Genomic DNA, 19251 nt, shown 5'->3' with positions numbered 1-19251 from the left:
ACGTTCAGCACCCCAGAGGATGTTTCGAAAATTCTCTTTTAAAAAATAAGACCCAGATATAAAAATGTGTTCAAGGCATCTGTATAGATGGTCTTCATAAAACCTGCTCATTTTATCAAAACAATTATTTGGTTAAAGTTGGTTTAAAAAAAAAATGAAAAAGTGATTTTCACTCTCCAATCAGTTTTAAAGTCAACATGAAATGGTTTACTTTTGGTTGAAATGTATTTGCAATGTGATATTATTTATTTTCAACCCATTCTCACTCCCAAGGCGTCACAAACTGGTCAAGTGTCTTCCATGTCACAATTAAGCCGCTGAAGGGAACTCCATTGATTTCAATGAGAAACCTTTGGCATCATACATGGGAATGTTACCGTCACGATGACATTTTGTCATGAAATGTTGGGTTGTGATTCTCAGTTTAATCAGCCAGCATGATTTTATTAAATTTATTTACACTATTTAGGCAGTTTTGAACATGTAACCCAACCTCACCCCTAAATCTACCCATTTGTGTATTATAAAACACACAAAAAAGGGACAAAAGCTGTCGCTGGGATGATCCCCTTCCAAAAGATGTACCATCTAGGTACTAATATGTACACTTCTAGAACCAATATGTACCTTTGAGGGACTAATTTGCACTCTTTAGGTACAACGGTGTACCTTTTGAAAAGATACCGCAGTGACATCTTTTGTACCTTTTTTTCCTGAGAGTGCAGGATATAATTTATTAAAAAAGAACAAATATTCCAAGTGTTCAGCCAAATGATTGCTTGAAGAACAGACTCAAAAGAGATCACCATCTCCATACATCCTATGCTGACATTTAAAAACTGCCGCCCGAAGAAGCGTTATCAGCTTTGATTGTGAAATAGCATTGGCCTGCCGTGTGTCTCGTGACCGATTGCCTCATGCTAAAGAGTCTGTGCATCTTTGAATTGAGATATGACTGAATGTGTTAATGGAGCGGGATTATTTTCAGCGATTAAAACATTAAGATCCACTCTGTTCTTCACATAAAGATATATGAAACGCAACATGAGTTATTTGTAAAAAAATTGTGTGTTTTACCAATAAATACCTGTGACTGTACTTTTATATTGTTGAGAAGTTGATAGGTTTCGGGTAGGATTCGGGTTAGTTGCTACAAAATATAAAAGTATAAATATTTATAATATGCAGATGGAAAGAATTAAATGCATCTTGATCTGGCAAATAAGGCAAACTTAAATTAAATGAACGGAGTTCCCTGATCGTTGATACTGTGAGGATGCCTAAGGGTTCATTTTGACCATACTTCAGTTTTTGACACCTTGGGAGTGTGGGTTGTAACTTTTAATGTGATAAGTCCGAGTAAAACATTGTGCACTGATAAATCATTCACAATAAGATCAGGAATCTGCATTCATTTTTGAATTTGACTGGTTTTATGAACAACCCTCTCTGAAGAGCTCTTACAGAAAAAGCTGTTTGTGTGTTTTAACTCTATTTTACAGGCATGCTTTATGCAAGATATAAAAGCTCAGACGTCACAGGATTAAATATAGAATAATGCATGTCATGTGCTTTTTTCAGAGGGGCAGAGATTTCATTTTATAAACACTTCTAGCCAAAAACTCGAGTTTCCAGTGTTTCACAGGATGGTTTGAGTCCTGAAGGTAGCCAAAAGTTCTCCCACTGTTTCAGCATAATGCGCTTTATGTGAAACCCTGGCAGACAGAGAAAGCACCACAGCTGTGCCCTTCCCATGCTGCCGAGCACCTGATATCAGCCATCTGAAATGTTTTTAGAATGACATCTTATGCACCTCGCCTCTTTTTTTAGATTTAAAGGATTGTTTACCCAAAAAAAAAAAAAACATTATTTACAAGGCCCTTGTCACACTGTATGACTTTCTTTCTTCCATGAAATGCAAAAGGAGATGTTTATCAGAATTTCCAAGCTGCTTTGTTCCACACAATGGAAGTGAATGGGAACTGGGGCTGACAAGCTCCAAAAATGACAAAAAAAGTCATAAAGTCAAATAGTTCATATGTTTTCTACACTATTTTCCAAGCATTCCTAAGCCATATGATTGCTTCAGATGTTGTTATTCACTGAAAACTTGCTCGACAGACCAAGTCTTCGTTCACTTTCATTATATCAGAAATGTCCTACTTCCCATTTCTGAAGTTTTTAAGTGATTCTGATCTTGTCGCATTCAACTGCTCTGTTTTCAGAAAGAACAAGAATCATGGAGAATGTTTATTCATGCCTATTTATTGGGAAGTTCTAATGAGAGCGAAATTAATATTTAGCGTCCTATTCATTGACAACTATATAAACATTCACTGGAATTCTGTTCAGGCTTTTTATGTTTTTGTGTGTAAAACATAAAATACTCTTCAAATATGTAAATATGCACTAACAAGACAAATACAAATCGAAAAAAATGAATAAATATTAGCAGTCACAGCTGTGGTAATGTGATTTGAGAGGCCGTTCATGTCCCATTTTTAAGAAAACTCATATTATGATGATAGCAGCAGTGGCGGAGGAGACTGTTTTTTTTTTTTTATATATAGGGGTGGTCGGGTAGGGGCCAGCAGGGTGGCACAGAAATCTTTGTTATTTCAACATAAAAATTAGTTTGACTATTACATACTGGACTGTTTTAGTGCATACAACACAAATGAATACAGTTAATTTGTACTTAATTGTAATTGAGATAGTATAAATCGTGAATTAGAGGATGGAATACTGAGTAAATTTGACAATTTATTTGTGTTATTCCCCACCTCCAGACAAGGGGCTTAGATTATAGCTAAAGTTGAACTTGTTCAGTCAGCTCTGTTCTGGTTCTCAAAAACCCAATAGCTTCTTGTTCCCCATTGTTGCATCTTTCATGGATGAGACATGCAGATAACTACATAGCCTAAATTATTCAATCTTCATTGAATTTTTTATATAATAAATTAACTCTTCAACAGTTCTGAGTTCTATTCAATTTCTATTCAACAGTTCAATTTCTAAACCTCGCAACCAAAAGTAAAGACTGAAAGTTTAACTTTCTATTAGTTGTCAAAATAAACAATTGCAACAGTTCTGTCAAAAATTAAACTCAGTGAAAAAAAAATGATTCTCTATTGAATCCCTATATGCAACAATATGAATGTATTTAAATTATATAATAAGGCCAGAAGTCAACATTTTATTTTATGCATTTAAATATCATCCATTGTTGTTTGTATACTTTACAAGTTAAAGCAAAATTAGCACCTGTCTTTCAGTATAAATGCACAGTGCTCACATTTATTTGTGCATTAAAAAAATCATATCATACATATCAACTTGTACCTTATATTTATTTTACATGACATAATATTTTTGCACAGTTTTGATGCAACTTTAAACACATTTTGTTTTATTATTTCATGCTTTAATAGATTACAGAAATACGATTTTGCATGTTCGTCGTAGTTTCTTTTGTGCTTTATTTGACGTGATATACAGCGGCTGAGCGCGCCACATTTTCGTGTGATATTCAAGAGTGCGCGCGCCGTGAGCACAGTATAACTGCGGAAACGGAGGACAGGAAATTTTGTTTTTCTAAGTTTTACTGACATATAGACTGATAACATCACAGCTGACTGCAGATACTGAATCAGGACAACGCGCTTCTCTCGGAATATAACAGAAGTGTCACGAGTTTTCACACACGTCTTTCAAAATAACTATGGCATCGAAAAAACTGAGAAGTATGTTTATTATTATGTTTCTTTGACCACACAATGTATGTGACTCACTAAAAGCAGTCTTGCAACCCACCAGTTGAGAAGTATTTAGTATTCACTGTTGTCCTGCTGAAGCAAATTCAGCACCTTTTCCGCACTCGTTTGACTTGCGCCTGTCGCTGAGGCGATGTTGGAGTGCGCGTACTAACAAGTATCACGTTTTTTTGTGGTATTTCACGAGTTCACACTTACATCAAATTAAACAGAGTAAAGATAATGCGTATTTGGCGTGCTGTCCAGGGGAGGGCTCGGATTGTTTTATGGATTGTGTTGACATCTGATGAGAGTTTATTAAATTAAAGTGAGGAGATGGGGTGGTGGAAGGATGCCAAAATAAAAATGGTCAATGAGAGAAGGTAAATCTGTTGTATATGTACACCTCTTATCGTTGATTAGATTGATGAGCTTACCATGCTCCACTTGTGTTTAATTAGGTTTAATTATCTGACGTGCTCCACTTGTTTAAATAGGTTACGTTATCTGACATGCTCCCCTTGTTAATTAGGTTTGATTAGCTGACGGCTCCGTTGTTTAATTGGTTTAATTATCTGTATGTGCTCCTCCCGAAATGAGTTAATAAAACTTCACTAAAGAGACGGTTCTGTGTTTAAATACCACTGCAGGGGTTGTGCCGCGGCCACCCCTGGCCACGCCCTAGCTCCGCCACACGCGAAGGCAGCATTACAGCTTGGACTTTGCTCTTTTAAACATCTCCTTTTTTGTTCCACAGAAGAAAGAAAATAATTCAGGTTTGCAATGACATGATGGTGAGTAAAAGATGACAGAATTCAAATGTTTTGGGTGAACTATCCCTTTAAGTAAACGAGACTGCTTAGAAATGAAAAATAGGAATGTTTACTGTAAAAAATGTAGCAAGTGTTGAATGGGTTAGTTTGACATGGTTTAAAGGCTGCCACTGATGCAGCGGTTGTGTGTTTTGTATGTATGTGTGTCTTTGTGTTCAATGGCCATCGTGTACATGTGTGTTTGTCTCTGTGTCTGCGTCTGTGCATATGCGTGTGCTTGTCCATGGCTCTCGTTTATTCAGAGGCTGAGGAGCTGTACCAAAAACGCGTGCTGACGATAACGGGCATCTGTGTGGCACTGCTGGTGGTTGGCATCGTGTGCGTGGTGGCATACTGCAAAACCAAGTAAGCCCCGGGAACTTTACTGATCGCCAGAAAGAGCTGTGCACATTCACACATTAAATTAAAAAGCACACCCTTGGGTAAAAGAAGCAAAAATCACACAGTCATTGTGTATATTGGGGTATAGTAGTTTTTTTTCTTTGTTTCTTGAAAGAAATGAATACTACTTTTATTCACAAAGGGTGCATTAAATTGATCAAAAGTGACAATTATAATGTGTCACAGTATCCACAACAATATTAAGCAGCACAACTCTTTTCAGCATTGATGATAATAAGAAATATTTCTTGAGCAGAAAATAAAATGATTTCTGAAGGATCACATGACACTGAAGTAATGATGCTGAAAATTAGAAACATTTTAACATTTAAAAATGTTAAAATAGAATTTTAAATGTATTTTTGATAAAATAAATTCAGCATTAGTGAGCATAACTAAAACTAAATTAAAAGTAATTAAAAAATCGTATTGACCCCAAACTTTTGAACGGTAGTATATATATATATATATATATATATATATATATATATATATATATATATATATATATATATATATATATATATATATATATATATATATATATATATATATATATATATATATACTGATCATTATAAATAAATAAATTATAGTTTTTTTATAAAATACGTAATTGTATACATTTAATCAAATAAATCATCGACAAAAAAAAAAAAAATTCAAACCGAAATAAAGTTAAATGATATGATCATATGGCAATGCATATTTTCAGATAATTCATTGAATTAAATATATTACAAAATATTGTTTTCAATAATTTTATAATTGGTACTGGATGCAAACTAAATGATAATATTTTTCCAATTAGTAAAACAAATCCAGTCATGGTCATTTGTCTATCCCTAAAAATCAGAGTAGCTTTTGTATGTTTCACTACAATGATCAGTCGGTTAGTACATCTAAACTTGGTCTTTTCCTGTTTTAAATATCAGAGTCTGTAGTGTTATAGATCACAGATCAGATTGCATCTTTCTTCAGGAAACAAAGGAAGAAGATGCACAACCACCTGCACCAGAACATGTGTGCGGAGCATCCGAACCGCATGCTGGCCAACGGCCCCAACCACCCTGGTCCTGGCCCTGAGGAAATCCCCATGGTGGATGTGAGTTTGTCTGCATCTCTGATATATTTATTTGTATATTTTGAGGATTTATTAGGCGTGCTGATGCACACAAGTTAACTAATGTTCTGATGAAGACTGCTTTTGTGTAATGTTGCTTTTAATCTATAAGCTTTTGACGCAGACCATATATTTGGGTTTGTTTGATTTGATTTAAAGCTATTAAAATCCAGGTTATTTGAAAAGGCTTCTGTTCATGTGACTGCAGTCCTGCCAACCTGTGGTGCTTGATGATGCAAGCATTCTTCAAATTTGGTGTGAAAGCAACAATGAGCAACACATCTCATGATACTCTTTTTGTTGCAGTATATATCTAAGAATGTCCCAGCAACTGAACGAGTAGTACGACACGGAACAGAGACATCAGGCAATTTCTCGGGCAGCCGAATGTCGTCACGATCTCACCACACCTCTACAGCTTCTCACGCTTCCAGTCACCGGTACCTACTTTCATTCCTCTGTCAATATATCCATATATTAACCCTTGACATATATTCTCTATAGTCTCTGTCTATTTATTTGTTGATTTACCAGCCCAACTAACAAAACCGTTTACGTACATTTATATTTTATTTTTCTTATTAATTCATTCATTAAAATATGTAAATTAATAGACATGCAAACTTGTGGTCAAGTTTGGAATCGTTTTTTTTTTATATATATATATATATATATATATATATATATATATATATATATATATATATATATATATAAATAAAAAAAAATTATAATTTTTTTTTCCTTTGGAAGAAGTCTCTTCTGCTCACCAAGGCTGGATTTATTTGATCAAAAACACAGTAAAAGCTGTAATATTGTGAAATAGTATTACAGTTTAAAATAACTGTAATATATTTTATAATGACATTTATTCCTTTGACACAAAGCTGAATTTTCAGTACTATCATTACTCCAGGCTTTAGTGTCACATGATCCTTCAGAAATCATTCTAATATGCTGATTTGCTCCTCAAGAAGCATTTATTATTATTATCAATGTTGAAAACAGAGTTGTATCCCTTACATATACTTCTCTCACATATTTTGTACCCTTTTTGCTTCCACTCAGGCACGAGGAGCGCACATGGAGTATGGAGCGGACAGACAGCATACACTCTGACTGCCAGTCGGGGGCGCTCTCCTCCTCTGTTGGCACCAGTAAATGCAGCAGCCCGGCGTGTATGGAGGCTCGTGCCCGGCGTGCAGCATACTGTGGTTATCCTGATGCTACACAGTGCCCCCTACAGTACGGAGACTCTTATGACTCCCTGCGGGACTCGCCTCACAGTGACAGGTGAGCAAAAGAGGAAATAATGCCAGATAAGACTTATACCAGAGAGCATATTTGTAGTCAAATAAAAGTATGCTGAGTGTCCTATGGGTTAAATCACACAAGGAAGTGTGCAAGTTTTATTTTATCGGTAATTTGATATTTGGTGTTGAACCATAGCTCAAGATCAGCAGATCTCAGATCATTTTCAGTGGCAGTAGGCTATCTTAACGGTTTGTAGCTAACTTTGTCAAGTTCCTTATTTGTAGCAACGCAACCAACTATGATTCTGTTTTTTATTTTTTTATTTTTTTGATCAAGTCTTTTCTCTCTAAAGTCAGATTCATTTTAATGAATTGTTTTGGTTGGATGGTTCATGTTAGGGATGCACCGAAATGAAATTCTTGGCCGAAGCCGAAACCGAATAATAATGAAATGCTTGGCCGAAGACCGAAGGCCGAATACCGAACGCGGTGTTTCGCATTTTTTCCATTTATTTGGCAATTTTTTTTTACCATTACAATAATTAAATAGTAAAAATTTGCTTTTTACTATTTTGTGTTGCTTTTCAGAGAAATAAATCAAATAACAAAAATACAATTTCAAAATATTTATTTAACACTGAATTTTTTTTAACATTCCAGCAGATATTATACAAACTAAGCACAACATAACTTAAAATAAATAATTAGTAAAATAAAAAAATATATTTTTATTTGGCCATCTTAGAAGCCCCCCTTCTTGAATAGCTTATGTTAGGCCTATAACTGACTGCTGAAAGAATGTAACTCTGTATGTCTACAACAACTAATGTGCATTGAATAGTGCAAAAAATGTGGATGAACCCACAACAAATAAATAACTGTCTTAGACATAAGCCTACTTAGCCTACTTCTTCAGGAAAAGTGGCAGGTTCTTCTTTATGAAAAGTAGCTTCTCTGCTTTCTCACATGAAAGTCGGTTCCTCTTCTCATCGATGACATGAGCACTAAATTTCAGCACTAAACAGTGCTTCCACACTGCTGACATGTTTGCTGCATAAAGCACGCAGCTCTCACTCTACGTGGGTTACTTTTTGATCGCGTCATTAAAAACGTCATTGTTCGGCCAAAATTATTCGGCCTTTTTACTTATTCGGCCGAATGCCGAAAGTGCTTTTTTTGGCTATTTTCGGCCGAATAATTTCGGTTGCCGAATATTCGGTGCATCCCTAGTTCATGTATTTATTAGATGTGTTTTAGGGATTTTTTGTTAAAAAATCTGTTACTATTTGATGCTGCATTTCTAACTAGGTGATTCATCTTTCTATAAATTGTGGTAGATGTACACTATTCAAAAGTGTGAGGGTCAGTAAGATTTCTTTTAAAGATTTAAAGGGATCGTTCACCCAAAAAGGAAATTTCTGTCATAATTTACTCAACCTCAAGTTGTTCCAAACTGTTATTAATTTCTTTATAAAAGACAAAAAAGATATTTTGAAGAATTTTGGCAACATTCTTCAAAATATCTTCTTGTGTGTTTAACAGAAGAAAGAACTTCATGCAGGTTTAGAACAACTTGAGGGTGAGTAAATTTTCATTTTTGAAAGAACTATCCATCACATTTATTCAGCAGGATCGCTAGCCTGACAAGCCAGACCCACATCAAGATGTTTGGTCTGGAAACTCACCATTAACAGGGCTCAATCTGAGGGGCGGGATAAACGGTTGTCTTTCAAACTCCCTCTGCACGCGATAGGATAGCGCTACACCAACCAGAGCAACGTGAAGTGGAGCTAGTTGATAGATTAAAGTTTTACCGTATCTGGTCGGCAAAACTCCGAACACATCTTCCCTTCTTAAAGGAACTGTATGTAAGAAGTGTATTCATAAAAAGGCCCTGATATGCCACTAAACATTAAGAAATCATGTCCATTTCAAATACTTATATCACTGACAACAGTAGTCCGGCCAGGATATTGTCATTTAAATGTTGTTGTTGCAGCCCTCAACTGATGTTGATGTTGACATGTTTTTTTTGGGCCTGAAGCTCCGCCCTCCACCTATCTACCACTCACAAAGTCAGTAATGTTTCGGCATCCGGGTTGCCAGGTCTGCTCTAGTTACCACAGCTGCAGCTACAAACGTTCCTGCTGGTCCTGCAGCCTATCTGGCATCCTCATGTGAATGGGGAGGGGGAGGGGGAGACACCGCTCTACAGTCATTTGAAAGTGATTGCAGTACCAGCTTTGGCCACAATCTTACATACACTACCTTTAAGAATGATTTTAGTGCCGTTCTTTTCTCAAAGAAAAGCTTAACTCCAAGTCTTCCAGAATCGCAGCCAAAGCCGATTCGACAGACCGTTCGCCAGCTTCTGTGTTTACAAGTAGCGCGCAACTGTGCCATCATTATGTTAAGCCCGCCCACCGACTCTATACAGGATATAATTGGACCGACGAGAGTTTGGTTTTTCCAGCTCGCAAGTCTATGGAGAGTTGCTAGACGACACTGGCTGCAAATGACATTAGCTGCTGCTAGGGTGCGTCTAGATTTCTAGGCTACAGGAATGCATTCAACTGATCAAAAGTGACAGTAAATGTAATGCGTTTTTGACACAAAAGATTTCTATTTAAAATAAATGCTGTTCATTTAAGTATCAAAGAATTCTGAAAAAATATATCACGGTTTGCTCAAAAATATGAACCAGCCCAACTCTGAACTGATAATAATAATAATGATAACTAATAATAATAATAATAATGTTTCTTGAGCATCAAATCATATTAGAATGAAGGATCATGTGACACTGAAGAGTGGAGAAATTATGCTGATATTCAGCTTTACATCACAGGAATAAATTACATTTTAAAATAATATTTCACAATATGCCTGTTTCTTTACTGCATTTTTGATTCTTGGCAGGTACGTGTCAGCTCTGACCACGCCGGCGCGTCTGTCTCCGGTGGACTTTCACTCCTCACTGCCCCCGCAGGTGCCTACCTTTCAGATCACCACGCCCAACGCCAGCCACGCCCTCTCCCTGCCGCCCGCCGCCTCAGCCGTCGCGATGGCCGCCTACTCGCCCGACGACGACCAGCCCCTCCTGCACCGCTACCGGCGGTCCCGGCGGCCGTATTACGCTGCGGACAGCACGGGCTCCCTCCCGTCCAGCCCGTACCGCTTCGTGGACGACGAGGATTACGAGACCACGCAGGAGTACATGTCCTCCCGAGAGCAGCAGAAGAGGAGCGGCAGCGGGCGGCGTTGGCGCAGGAGGTCGCGGTTCAACGGGCACGTGGCGCAGCGGGCGCCGGGCCCCAGGAACTACAGCTCTCAAAGCTGCCTCTCAGACAGCGAGTGGGAGGACGACGAGGTCGGTGACCTCGGGCACGGCGAAAGCACGCCGTTTCTCAGTATGCAGAACATGAACGCCACCGAACCGGCCACCATCTACCGACCCAACGACATGCGGACTTTCAGCAACACGGGACGCTCTGGCTCCCGTGGCAACGTGCAGGCCAACAAACTGTCGCAGTCGCGGTCCAGACCGGACAATGCACCCCTTTAAAAAAGAGCAACGAGAGCAAGGACGGGCGTGAAAAACAAATGATATGCTATAGACCTGCACCTATGAGAAATATTTTTTATTTTATATAACAGACAGATATTCTAAACAAATGAAATATTTATTTTCATTTCAGCAAAAATTGTCTACTAGCTAGCAGCAAAGACTTTTTTTATAGGGGGAAAACTATTTATATGTAATTCCTTTTTTTGATTTACAGCATTATGAAGAAGAATTACGTGCCAATTTTTTCACGAGTTAGAAATAGAATAATATTGTGGTGCCTTTTGCTGTTTGCCGACGAGGGAGGTTCAGTTGAATTTTTGTAGCCTTTCTTAAGAACAGACTCTTGGGTTTTATAGACATGTTTTTTCTTTGTTCGTTTGTTTTTGTTAGTTCAGGATCTCCCCATTTGAACTGTGATATTATTCAGACACCATGCAATATCAAATCACTTCTGTGTAAGGTGTTTGTTTACATGAGTAGGATTCACACGCGCACATAACCGACCTCGGATGCGGGCTCGTTCGCGCATCCGGTCGCCGCCTGCGTTCGACTTTGGTTTCTACGTTCCGTTTTATTTTCTCTCAACTGGTCGTCGCATATTGTTTCCATGGAAACAGAGGTACGCAGGAGTTCACAGGGCATGACGCCGGGTCGCAGTATCGGCCCTGGTGTTCAGGGTTTTCAAAACGGTGGTCTGTACGTCCAATGAATGTGTTTACACTTCTGTCCGTGTGCGTGAGAGTGTCGTTGAACCTCAGTGTATACGTACGCGTCTTTGTGTGTGCGCAGTTTCGTGCAAGAACACGTTCCGTTCGTGCGTTCGCGTTGTGTTCGTCTTCAGGTTAACGTTTCGAGCGCGTGCACGTGTGCGTGTTGTGAGTGTGTGTATATACGTATGCTTGTACTCTTTTTAGGATGTTGGCTTTGTCGAAAGGGAGCTCTATTATGTCACCGGGTTAGCGCTAATGGGTTCAAACGGACCCCCTAGTGGTGACACGAGCTCATTGCACTGTAACCTTCCTTCCTTGTGAAGTCATTGGCCTGCGGAGGAACCAATCCAGCCTGATTCTAGCCTACACGGACCTACATCTCTCTCCCACACGTTCCCATTCCTATGCCAGCAGCTTTAAGCCGCACTGTGTCTCAGGACTTTTCATTGAAATCTGCATTACTCATAAAACAGATCCATTACTGCCCGTCGTGTCTGCGTCATGCTGGGAAGACTACGAGGAGCGATACGACCAGGTGTGTTTGTCTGCGAACGCTCCATGTTTTGCCGGCTTTCCTTTGTTTTGTTTTCGGTGGGGTCGTTCCAAGTCCGTGCTGTATGCAAGTCGAAGCTATGCGTGTACGGCTACTAGACGTGCTACTCTAGGTGGTTTATAAAGCGTAAACCCCTCCTTCCAGAGCCCAGCAACCTACAACTACATTTGAGAAGACAAACCCGCCACCCACACACTTTACACTTTAGACACACGTGCAAATGCACACACTGACACACACACACACACACACACACACACATACAAACACATGCTCAAGATTCATTCTGTGTGCACACTGTTGTTTAAAGCACCACTCGTCTCACGGATTGATTTTCTTCCTGTCTTACTCTCTCTGTTTCCTCTGTTCTTCCTCTCTGCCTGTGAAGGCGTCCCTCCTCCCTCTGCATGTTCTAGTGGTTCAGATAGATGGGTGCATGGTAACCGCAGCAACTGAGTCGTATTCACACGGTGAAAGTGTAGTTTTCATTTGACATTCAGCAATAAATCCCCTTTTTTCATGTTCATTCTTGACTTGGAATATGCTAGAAATTTTTGCAAGTTTTCTCAAAAAATAGTACTTGTAAAAAAATAAAATAAAATCAAACCACTTGTTCATATGGAAAAAAAATAAATCTTAATTCCTACCATTTTAAAAAATTAAGTCATCGGGATGTATGTCTGGTTCTTTTCTTTATATTAACATATTTTCAGAGGAACACCAAGGATGCAACCAAATGTTCAATTTGAGGGGGCTGAAGGTAAAATTTTGACAATTGGCCAAAGAAAAACCTGTATTGATGCGTCCTCTTCGGTGTCTGTGTGGTGGTTGCAGGCCTGGATCATATCATGAGGAGTCATTTGTTCCTCGACCTTCAGAGATAAAAGTGCTATGAATTCCTCAACTCAAAAAGAACAATGAAAATAATTTCCAAAAGCGTTGGAAGTCAGATCAAAGCATTGAACACATGCACTATACAGACGATATATACACAAAGTTATTGATGATATTTCTGAGGAAGAGACATACGGTAACACTTTACAATAAGTTTTCCTTAGTTATTGTGTAACTCACCACGAGCAGTACACAGGGTTGCCAACTTTTAAGTTCAGGTTGGAGTGAGATTTTTTTTTGGAGGGGGGGGGGGGGGGGGGGGTAATGCTTTTGATCTTGATTCAGTATCGGTTTATATCTAGTATATATACTGTACATAATAATATGTTTGTTTTGGCACTAGTTTAAAGATTTCTTGGGTCAAATTATATGTCCCATTCCTTAATATTCACTTGTGACTGCTTATATAAGTATCATTATTCATTAAAAAGATTAGGATGCAAGTTATTTAAGTTTTGAAATTTCACATTTAAAGAAATCTAGTGTTTGATCATCATATCTAAATATTTATTAGAATGCAAAGACTGCAATATATTTTTGAGCAACTAGATTAGATACATGTATATTTATTAAAGAGCCATAAGGCACCTAATGGCATTACAAATAAACATTAATATTTTTAGCCACAAAATGACTCTAATTTGCCTCTTTGAATTGGAATTCTCTATTTTAATGTTAATTACTACACTAATTGTTATATACATTTTAGAAGAAATACAAATATTAGAAGAAAAATATTTTAAGTGGTCATTTATTGACAATAATTGTTGCACAAATAGTATTTAGTACCAAAAGATCTCCTCAAAATATTCAATAAATATCATTTAATGAGTATGAGTGTGACCTATTAGTGTATTTTTTTACAGTCTATGCCTATTAGTAAGGAATACCTGAGGGCTAAATACAAGAATAACATTAATGTTATTCACTCTCCATAAAAAAACTATCCTGTAAATATGGCTGACTTAATAATCAATAAACACTAACACTATGCTGTACTGTTTACCAAAACTTGCAGCAAACATCTATATGGTGAAACTGTTGTGTATCCGCTTATGCCATTTAAATGCATTGGCACGGCGCTAGAAGTATTGAGCGCTCATGGGCCACGTGACCAGCGCGCGCCGCAGGGAGACGAGAGCATGCAACTCCGCTTTTCAACGCCTCTGGCTTTAACATTATGCCACATTAGCGCCAAAACGCTATTTATTGTTTGAATTTCATTAAAACACATTTAAAAAAATTAAAGCTTATAGCTTTGTTTAATATCAAAAGCAGGTTTGGCAATTTGGCGTGAGATTGAGTTGGGCGGAGTGAGAGCGTGAGACAGAGCCTGAAAGCGTGAGAATCACGCCAGATGCGTGAGAGTTGGCAACCCTGAGTACATTTGTTCATCTTTGTTAATGTTAGTTAAGTAAGGGATAATGTACACTCCGCTTCGCGTCGGGGTCCTGATCACTCTGTCGGGGTTTATTCTGCGATAACAACCGGCTGGGTGTCCATTATCCCGCTTATTACACGGCTACTAGTCTCAAATAAATAATTATTAGAGACAAAATATTGTCTCGAGATTAAATATTTTATTAGCTCTCACGCAAAGCTTCCGCGAAGGAAAACAGTTCCAAACTGCTTTAAGCCTTTAAATGCTGAAGATTTGCCATATGCCCTATTGCCCTTGCTAAATGTTGAAAATGAATGCTGAAAGGGTTAGTTCACCCAAAAATGAAACCAAGCCTATGATTTACTCACCCTCAAGTTATCGTAGGTGTATATGACATTCTTCTTTAAAAAGTCCAGGCTAACGTTAATCCAAGCAGTCGTTGTAGTTGTGTTTGAAGTCCATAAAAAATCCAGCTGTCCGTCAAATAATGTGCCCCACACGACTCCGATGGGTTAATAGAGCCTCCTGATTCGAATCGCTGCGTTTGTGTAAGAAAAAGATCTATATTAAAAACGTTATAAAGGAAACCTGCCTTGAAGTCTTCCATTGTAACCCACGGGCCACGGCTGTTTAAGCCACAAGATGGCGCCAGCGTTAAGCATAGAAGTAGTACCGGTCAAGATAACTCGTAGTACCCGTATGAGCGGGTGTTATCTGGAAATAACCTATAAAATTATAAAATATAATTTTTTTACAGTCTATGGAAATAACGTACCGCTGGAATGCGCGATTGACCAATCAGAATCAAGTATTTCACAGAGCCGTGTAATAATAAAAAATAAAGCTGTTCTTGTTCGTTCACAGTGCATTTACTAATTCTAACAAGATTTTAATAAAGTATGTAAATGTTAAAATAACAATAACAAAGATAAATTTAGTTATTTAATGTTAACTATAATGACTTTAACCTTACTGTAGTGTTACCTGAAATACAAATGAAATGCTGACACTCCGTTTGCAACCCTTTTAACACTTTCAGGTAAACAATATTTCTTAATTCAAGCAGCTTTGTGAATCTTTAAAAAAAAAAATTATAAATTATATTTCAACATATAAAGTAGTTACATAATATTTTACATAAAGAAACTCAGTGTTCTGTGACCGGGGTTTCAAGGTACATGTAAGACTTCAATTAAATGAATGACATTTTTAAGTCCAATTAAAGAAAACATAAGGAATAAGATGAAGGGAGAAAAGGTCAACATGTTCTTGTAAGGGAGAAACACAGTGTGTTGTATTGAAAACTTTTTTTTAAATCCCACTTCCAACAGATATGCATTATTAATCCATTCAGATTCACACTAAGGGGATGTTCCTTCTGTGTAGCTACTTTTGTCTCGTTTTCCAGTGCAAATGTCTAAAGATTCTTAAATCAAGATGTATTTGCTGGAGATACAAAAAAACAATAAAATATGAAGTCCTGTTTTATGTGAAGATAAGATCAAGTTTATGCTTAAGAACCACTATCTGCCCATGGGCTCAGAGAAATCAGCTCAATTTAAAGGGCAGTTTTCATAACTCATTGACTTATTCTTGTTTTAAGCATAAATTAAACGCGTTTTTTTAAACTTCATTTTGTTACATTTTTCAAGATATAATATAAAGTAAATGTATCTTGATTCAAATGTTTAGATATTTGTATTGGCAATATTTTTTATATATTTATTTTTGCAATGCAGGCAACATTTATTGGCACTACTGAAGCCTTTCTGCTCTGATTTAAGTCTTAATTTATGTAAGGGTGAAATACATGTAAAGAGCTTTTTAAGACCCACAGAAACCCTGACTGACCCTCACTCAACCAGCTCAACTTGTTTTGCTTGGTATGGAACACATTCATCAGCAAGCAGCCTGAAGACAACTGAGGGCTCCTGGAGAGAAGATGAGTGTTTTACCCATGATTCCATATCTAGAAGATCAGGTGAGCTCAAACTAAAATATTACCGCCACAATGATAAATTCTGAATTCTAGATTTTAATCAAAATCAGTGATATAGCTGATATTGTTTTGAATTATGCAAAAATCATCTCATCTATGGAACAATAGGCCTACATGCAATTCATGGTGGCAACTCGCCATACTTGTCAAACAACATCAGCTGTAAGGTTTTGAGGTCACAACTACAATTAGATAAAAGTATGTCAACTAGCCCCAGGTCTTTTTATCTGTTTTTTGTTTGTTTTAAACGAAAATGAGTATCGTGGGCGCGGCTTCCTCACAAACGCACACACCTGTGATCACTTGACGCGCTCCGCGTGCACGAGACACGGGGAATTCATTTCATTTCTTAGTTTGTTTTGTTATTAGACGTTTTCACTTGTTCCATATAATATACATTTATTTTATCTTCCTTATAGCCTACATTATTTACAGTAGTTTTTTGTGTAAATTCATCATCAAAAACATAACCAGAAAAACGTGGTAAGTCTAAAGTTCTGTAGTATTAAATAATATAGCTAGTTTAAGTATTTGTTGCTTTATTTTGTTATTTATTATGTTTGTGTTGTTGGAACCATAAAATAATCACAAATAGAGAAAAAAAAACGATCTACTGTAGGCTATTTTAGTGCTTTTTTTTAGCAGCACATGAGAAAATCGCATGAAAACTCGCGTTTTTTAATTAAAAAAGTTTATTTTTATTTATTTATTATACATAAATTTACTTTTAAAACAAAATGAATGTAATACATCTTAATAAAATAAACGTATAAGAATGATGCATTAAAATAAAATTGCATTTATAACTACAGTTTATTATTTTTAAAAAAATATCCTACTTAATGCACTTTAATATACATAATTTTTTTACAGTTTAAATTTATAATGGATTTTTTTCAATGATTTACCATGATAATCATAGTTTCTGCCAAATTACCATATTTACTAAAGTAATTGTTTCTACAACCAGTGGCGGTGACGGGGTGGTACAGAATTTTTTTAATCAAATTTAAAAAGTTAATTTGACTTATTCCTCACCCTCAGGCATATTAAGAGAAAAGAATCTCAACTGAAGTTTGGTTCTTCAAACCCCCAAAAGCTTGTTTCCATGTGTATTTTTTGTCTGAATAATCGGTAAATGATACTAGTGACACCTCTGTTGATAGTATGAGTGATTGAGATTAAACAACAATTTGATAGTACATAACTTTTAATTTTCCTTTCCTCAGTGTATGGCTTTATTTCTGTGTCGATACCGCCGGTTGTTCCTGTTCTGTTCGCCGTGCTTGCTGCTGGTCTCAATCTACATCTATGTCTCGATTGCTCTGACTTATGTCATGGAACATGGTCCACCTGGTGCTCATCCTGTGCTGCAGACACATTTTATTGCTAATGGTATCAAACTCTCCAGAGATCTGGCTCCCCATCCTGTGAAATCCTTCTGGAGGAGCGAGCTAAACAGTGGAGCACTGTGGAACATCATCCAGTATATGATTGATTCCCAGTATAACCCCATAATAAATCCTCATCTGGCTACAAACCCACCTGGTATTTCTTACAAAAAAGACAGAAGAAGAAGTGAGAATGGATGTTCTCCAGATTATGAGATTAACAAAATGATGCCTGATTTCTTAACTTTACCAACGCAGATGAAGGATTTTGTGACCACCATGAACTGTCGAGACTATCCGCTGATCATAAATCCTTTAGATATCTGTGACCGTGGACCACAAGCAAAGAATCGGGCACCAATGTTGCTCCTGGCCATCAAAACTCAGACTGCGGATTTTGTAAACAGAGAAGTGATAAGAGGAACTTGGGGGCGTTCGGGAAGGATAAAAAGCCGAGGAGGGCGGCAAAGGCTTGTTCGCAGAGTCTTTCTTCTGGGGAAGTCCAAAGACTTGCGTACTGAAGAGAAATTGCAATTAGAGAGTGATACATATGGTGACATCATCCAATGGGAATTTATGGACACGTTTTTTAACCTCACCCTGAAGGATGTGCTGTTCTGGGACTGGTTCTCAAAGCGATGCCCACATGCCCATTTCATTTTTAAAGGTGATGATGATGTCTTTGTGGCAACGCCCGCTCTCCTGGACTATCTGCTGGCCGAGGATGCAAATGAAAGGTTCTCAAATGGATCCAGGCATCCAAATGAAATGGAGACGTTTGTTGTGGGGGACGTGATAAACAATGCAGAGCCTTTGCGCTCCAATGGAAGTAAGTATTACATTCCACAGAGCTTCTTTAAAGGGCTGTACCCACCATACCCGGGTGGAGGGGGGGTGGTTTACTCTGGTTCTCTGGCCCATAGGCTTTTGGAGGTGTCACAAAGGGTTCATCTGTTCCCCATTGATGACGTCTATCTGGGAATGTGCCTTCGGAGACTGGGAGTGAATCCTATCCACCACCCTGCCTTCCTCACCTTTGACTTCCCCAAAAATGAGCGTAAGGAACCCTGTGCAAATCACAAAATCCTCCTGGTGCACAAGCGTAGTCCAGCTGAGATGTGGCAACTTTGGACAGAAACGTCAACGCCCAGTTCTAAATGCAAAAAAGCAACTCTGAGAGGTCAAAACAAGTAGAGTTGACAGAAGCCAGTTCTCAACAGGTTTTTTATTTTTATTTTAAGTATTCACTTTTACCCAACAATTGAAAGCTGATAGTATGCATTGCATGGTCTTTTGTATGAACTGTTGTAATATTTTTATGTTTATATTTAAGTTGTGATGAAACAGAAGTAGAGGCAGATATTTTCTTCCACATTGCTGCATGAAGTCTGCATTTCATTGGAAGATACATTT

At 37.7% G+C, this 19251-nt stretch overlaps 2 protein-coding genes across 5 annotated transcripts in view; both read left to right on the top strand.

Annotated features, from left to right (window-relative positions):
- Window positions 1–12699, top strand: part of nrg2b (neuregulin 2b) — a 104549-nt gene extending 91850 nt beyond the window's left edge. For all 4 annotated transcript variants that reach the window (XM_067457040.1, XM_067457038.1, XM_067457037.1 and 1 more), the window contains 5 exons: window positions 4828–4930; window positions 5948–6071; window positions 6396–6529; window positions 7158–7382; window positions 10262–12699. In XM_067457040.1, the coding sequence (XP_067313141.1) occupies window positions 4828–4930; window positions 5948–6071; window positions 6396–6529; window positions 7158–7382; window positions 10262–10907 (1232 nt within the window). In that variant the 3' untranslated portion in view covers window positions 10908–12699. The remainder of the gene's footprint in view (window positions 1–4827; window positions 4931–5947; window positions 6072–6395; window positions 6530–7157; window positions 7383–10261) is intronic.
- Window positions 12700–17679: 4980 nt separating this feature from the next.
- Window positions 17680–19032, top strand: si:dkey-160o24.3 (N-acetyllactosaminide beta-1,3-N-acetylglucosaminyltransferase 2). Its single transcript, XM_067456347.1, has one exon. It carries the CDS (start codon window positions 17680–17682, stop codon window positions 19030–19032), a length of 1353 nt encoding a protein of 450 aa, XP_067312448.1.
- The last annotated feature ends 219 nt before the right edge of the window (window positions 19033–19251 follow it).

Source organism: Pseudorasbora parva, chromosome 11 (assembly GCF_024679245.1).
Source record: "Pseudorasbora parva isolate DD20220531a chromosome 11, ASM2467924v1, whole genome shotgun sequence".
Classification (NCBI taxonomy): domain Eukaryota; kingdom Metazoa; phylum Chordata; class Actinopteri; order Cypriniformes; family Gobionidae; genus Pseudorasbora; species Pseudorasbora parva.
Note: the sequence above shows the minus strand (reverse complement) of the source record. Positions and strands in the feature narration are given on the sequence as shown.

Bases quoted from the DNA above. Each gene is read 5' to 3' on its own strand.
- si:dkey-160o24.3 (XM_067456347.1), top strand. From the start codon at position 17,680: ATGGCTTTATTTCTGTGTCGATACCGCCGGTTGTTCCTGTTCTGTTCG.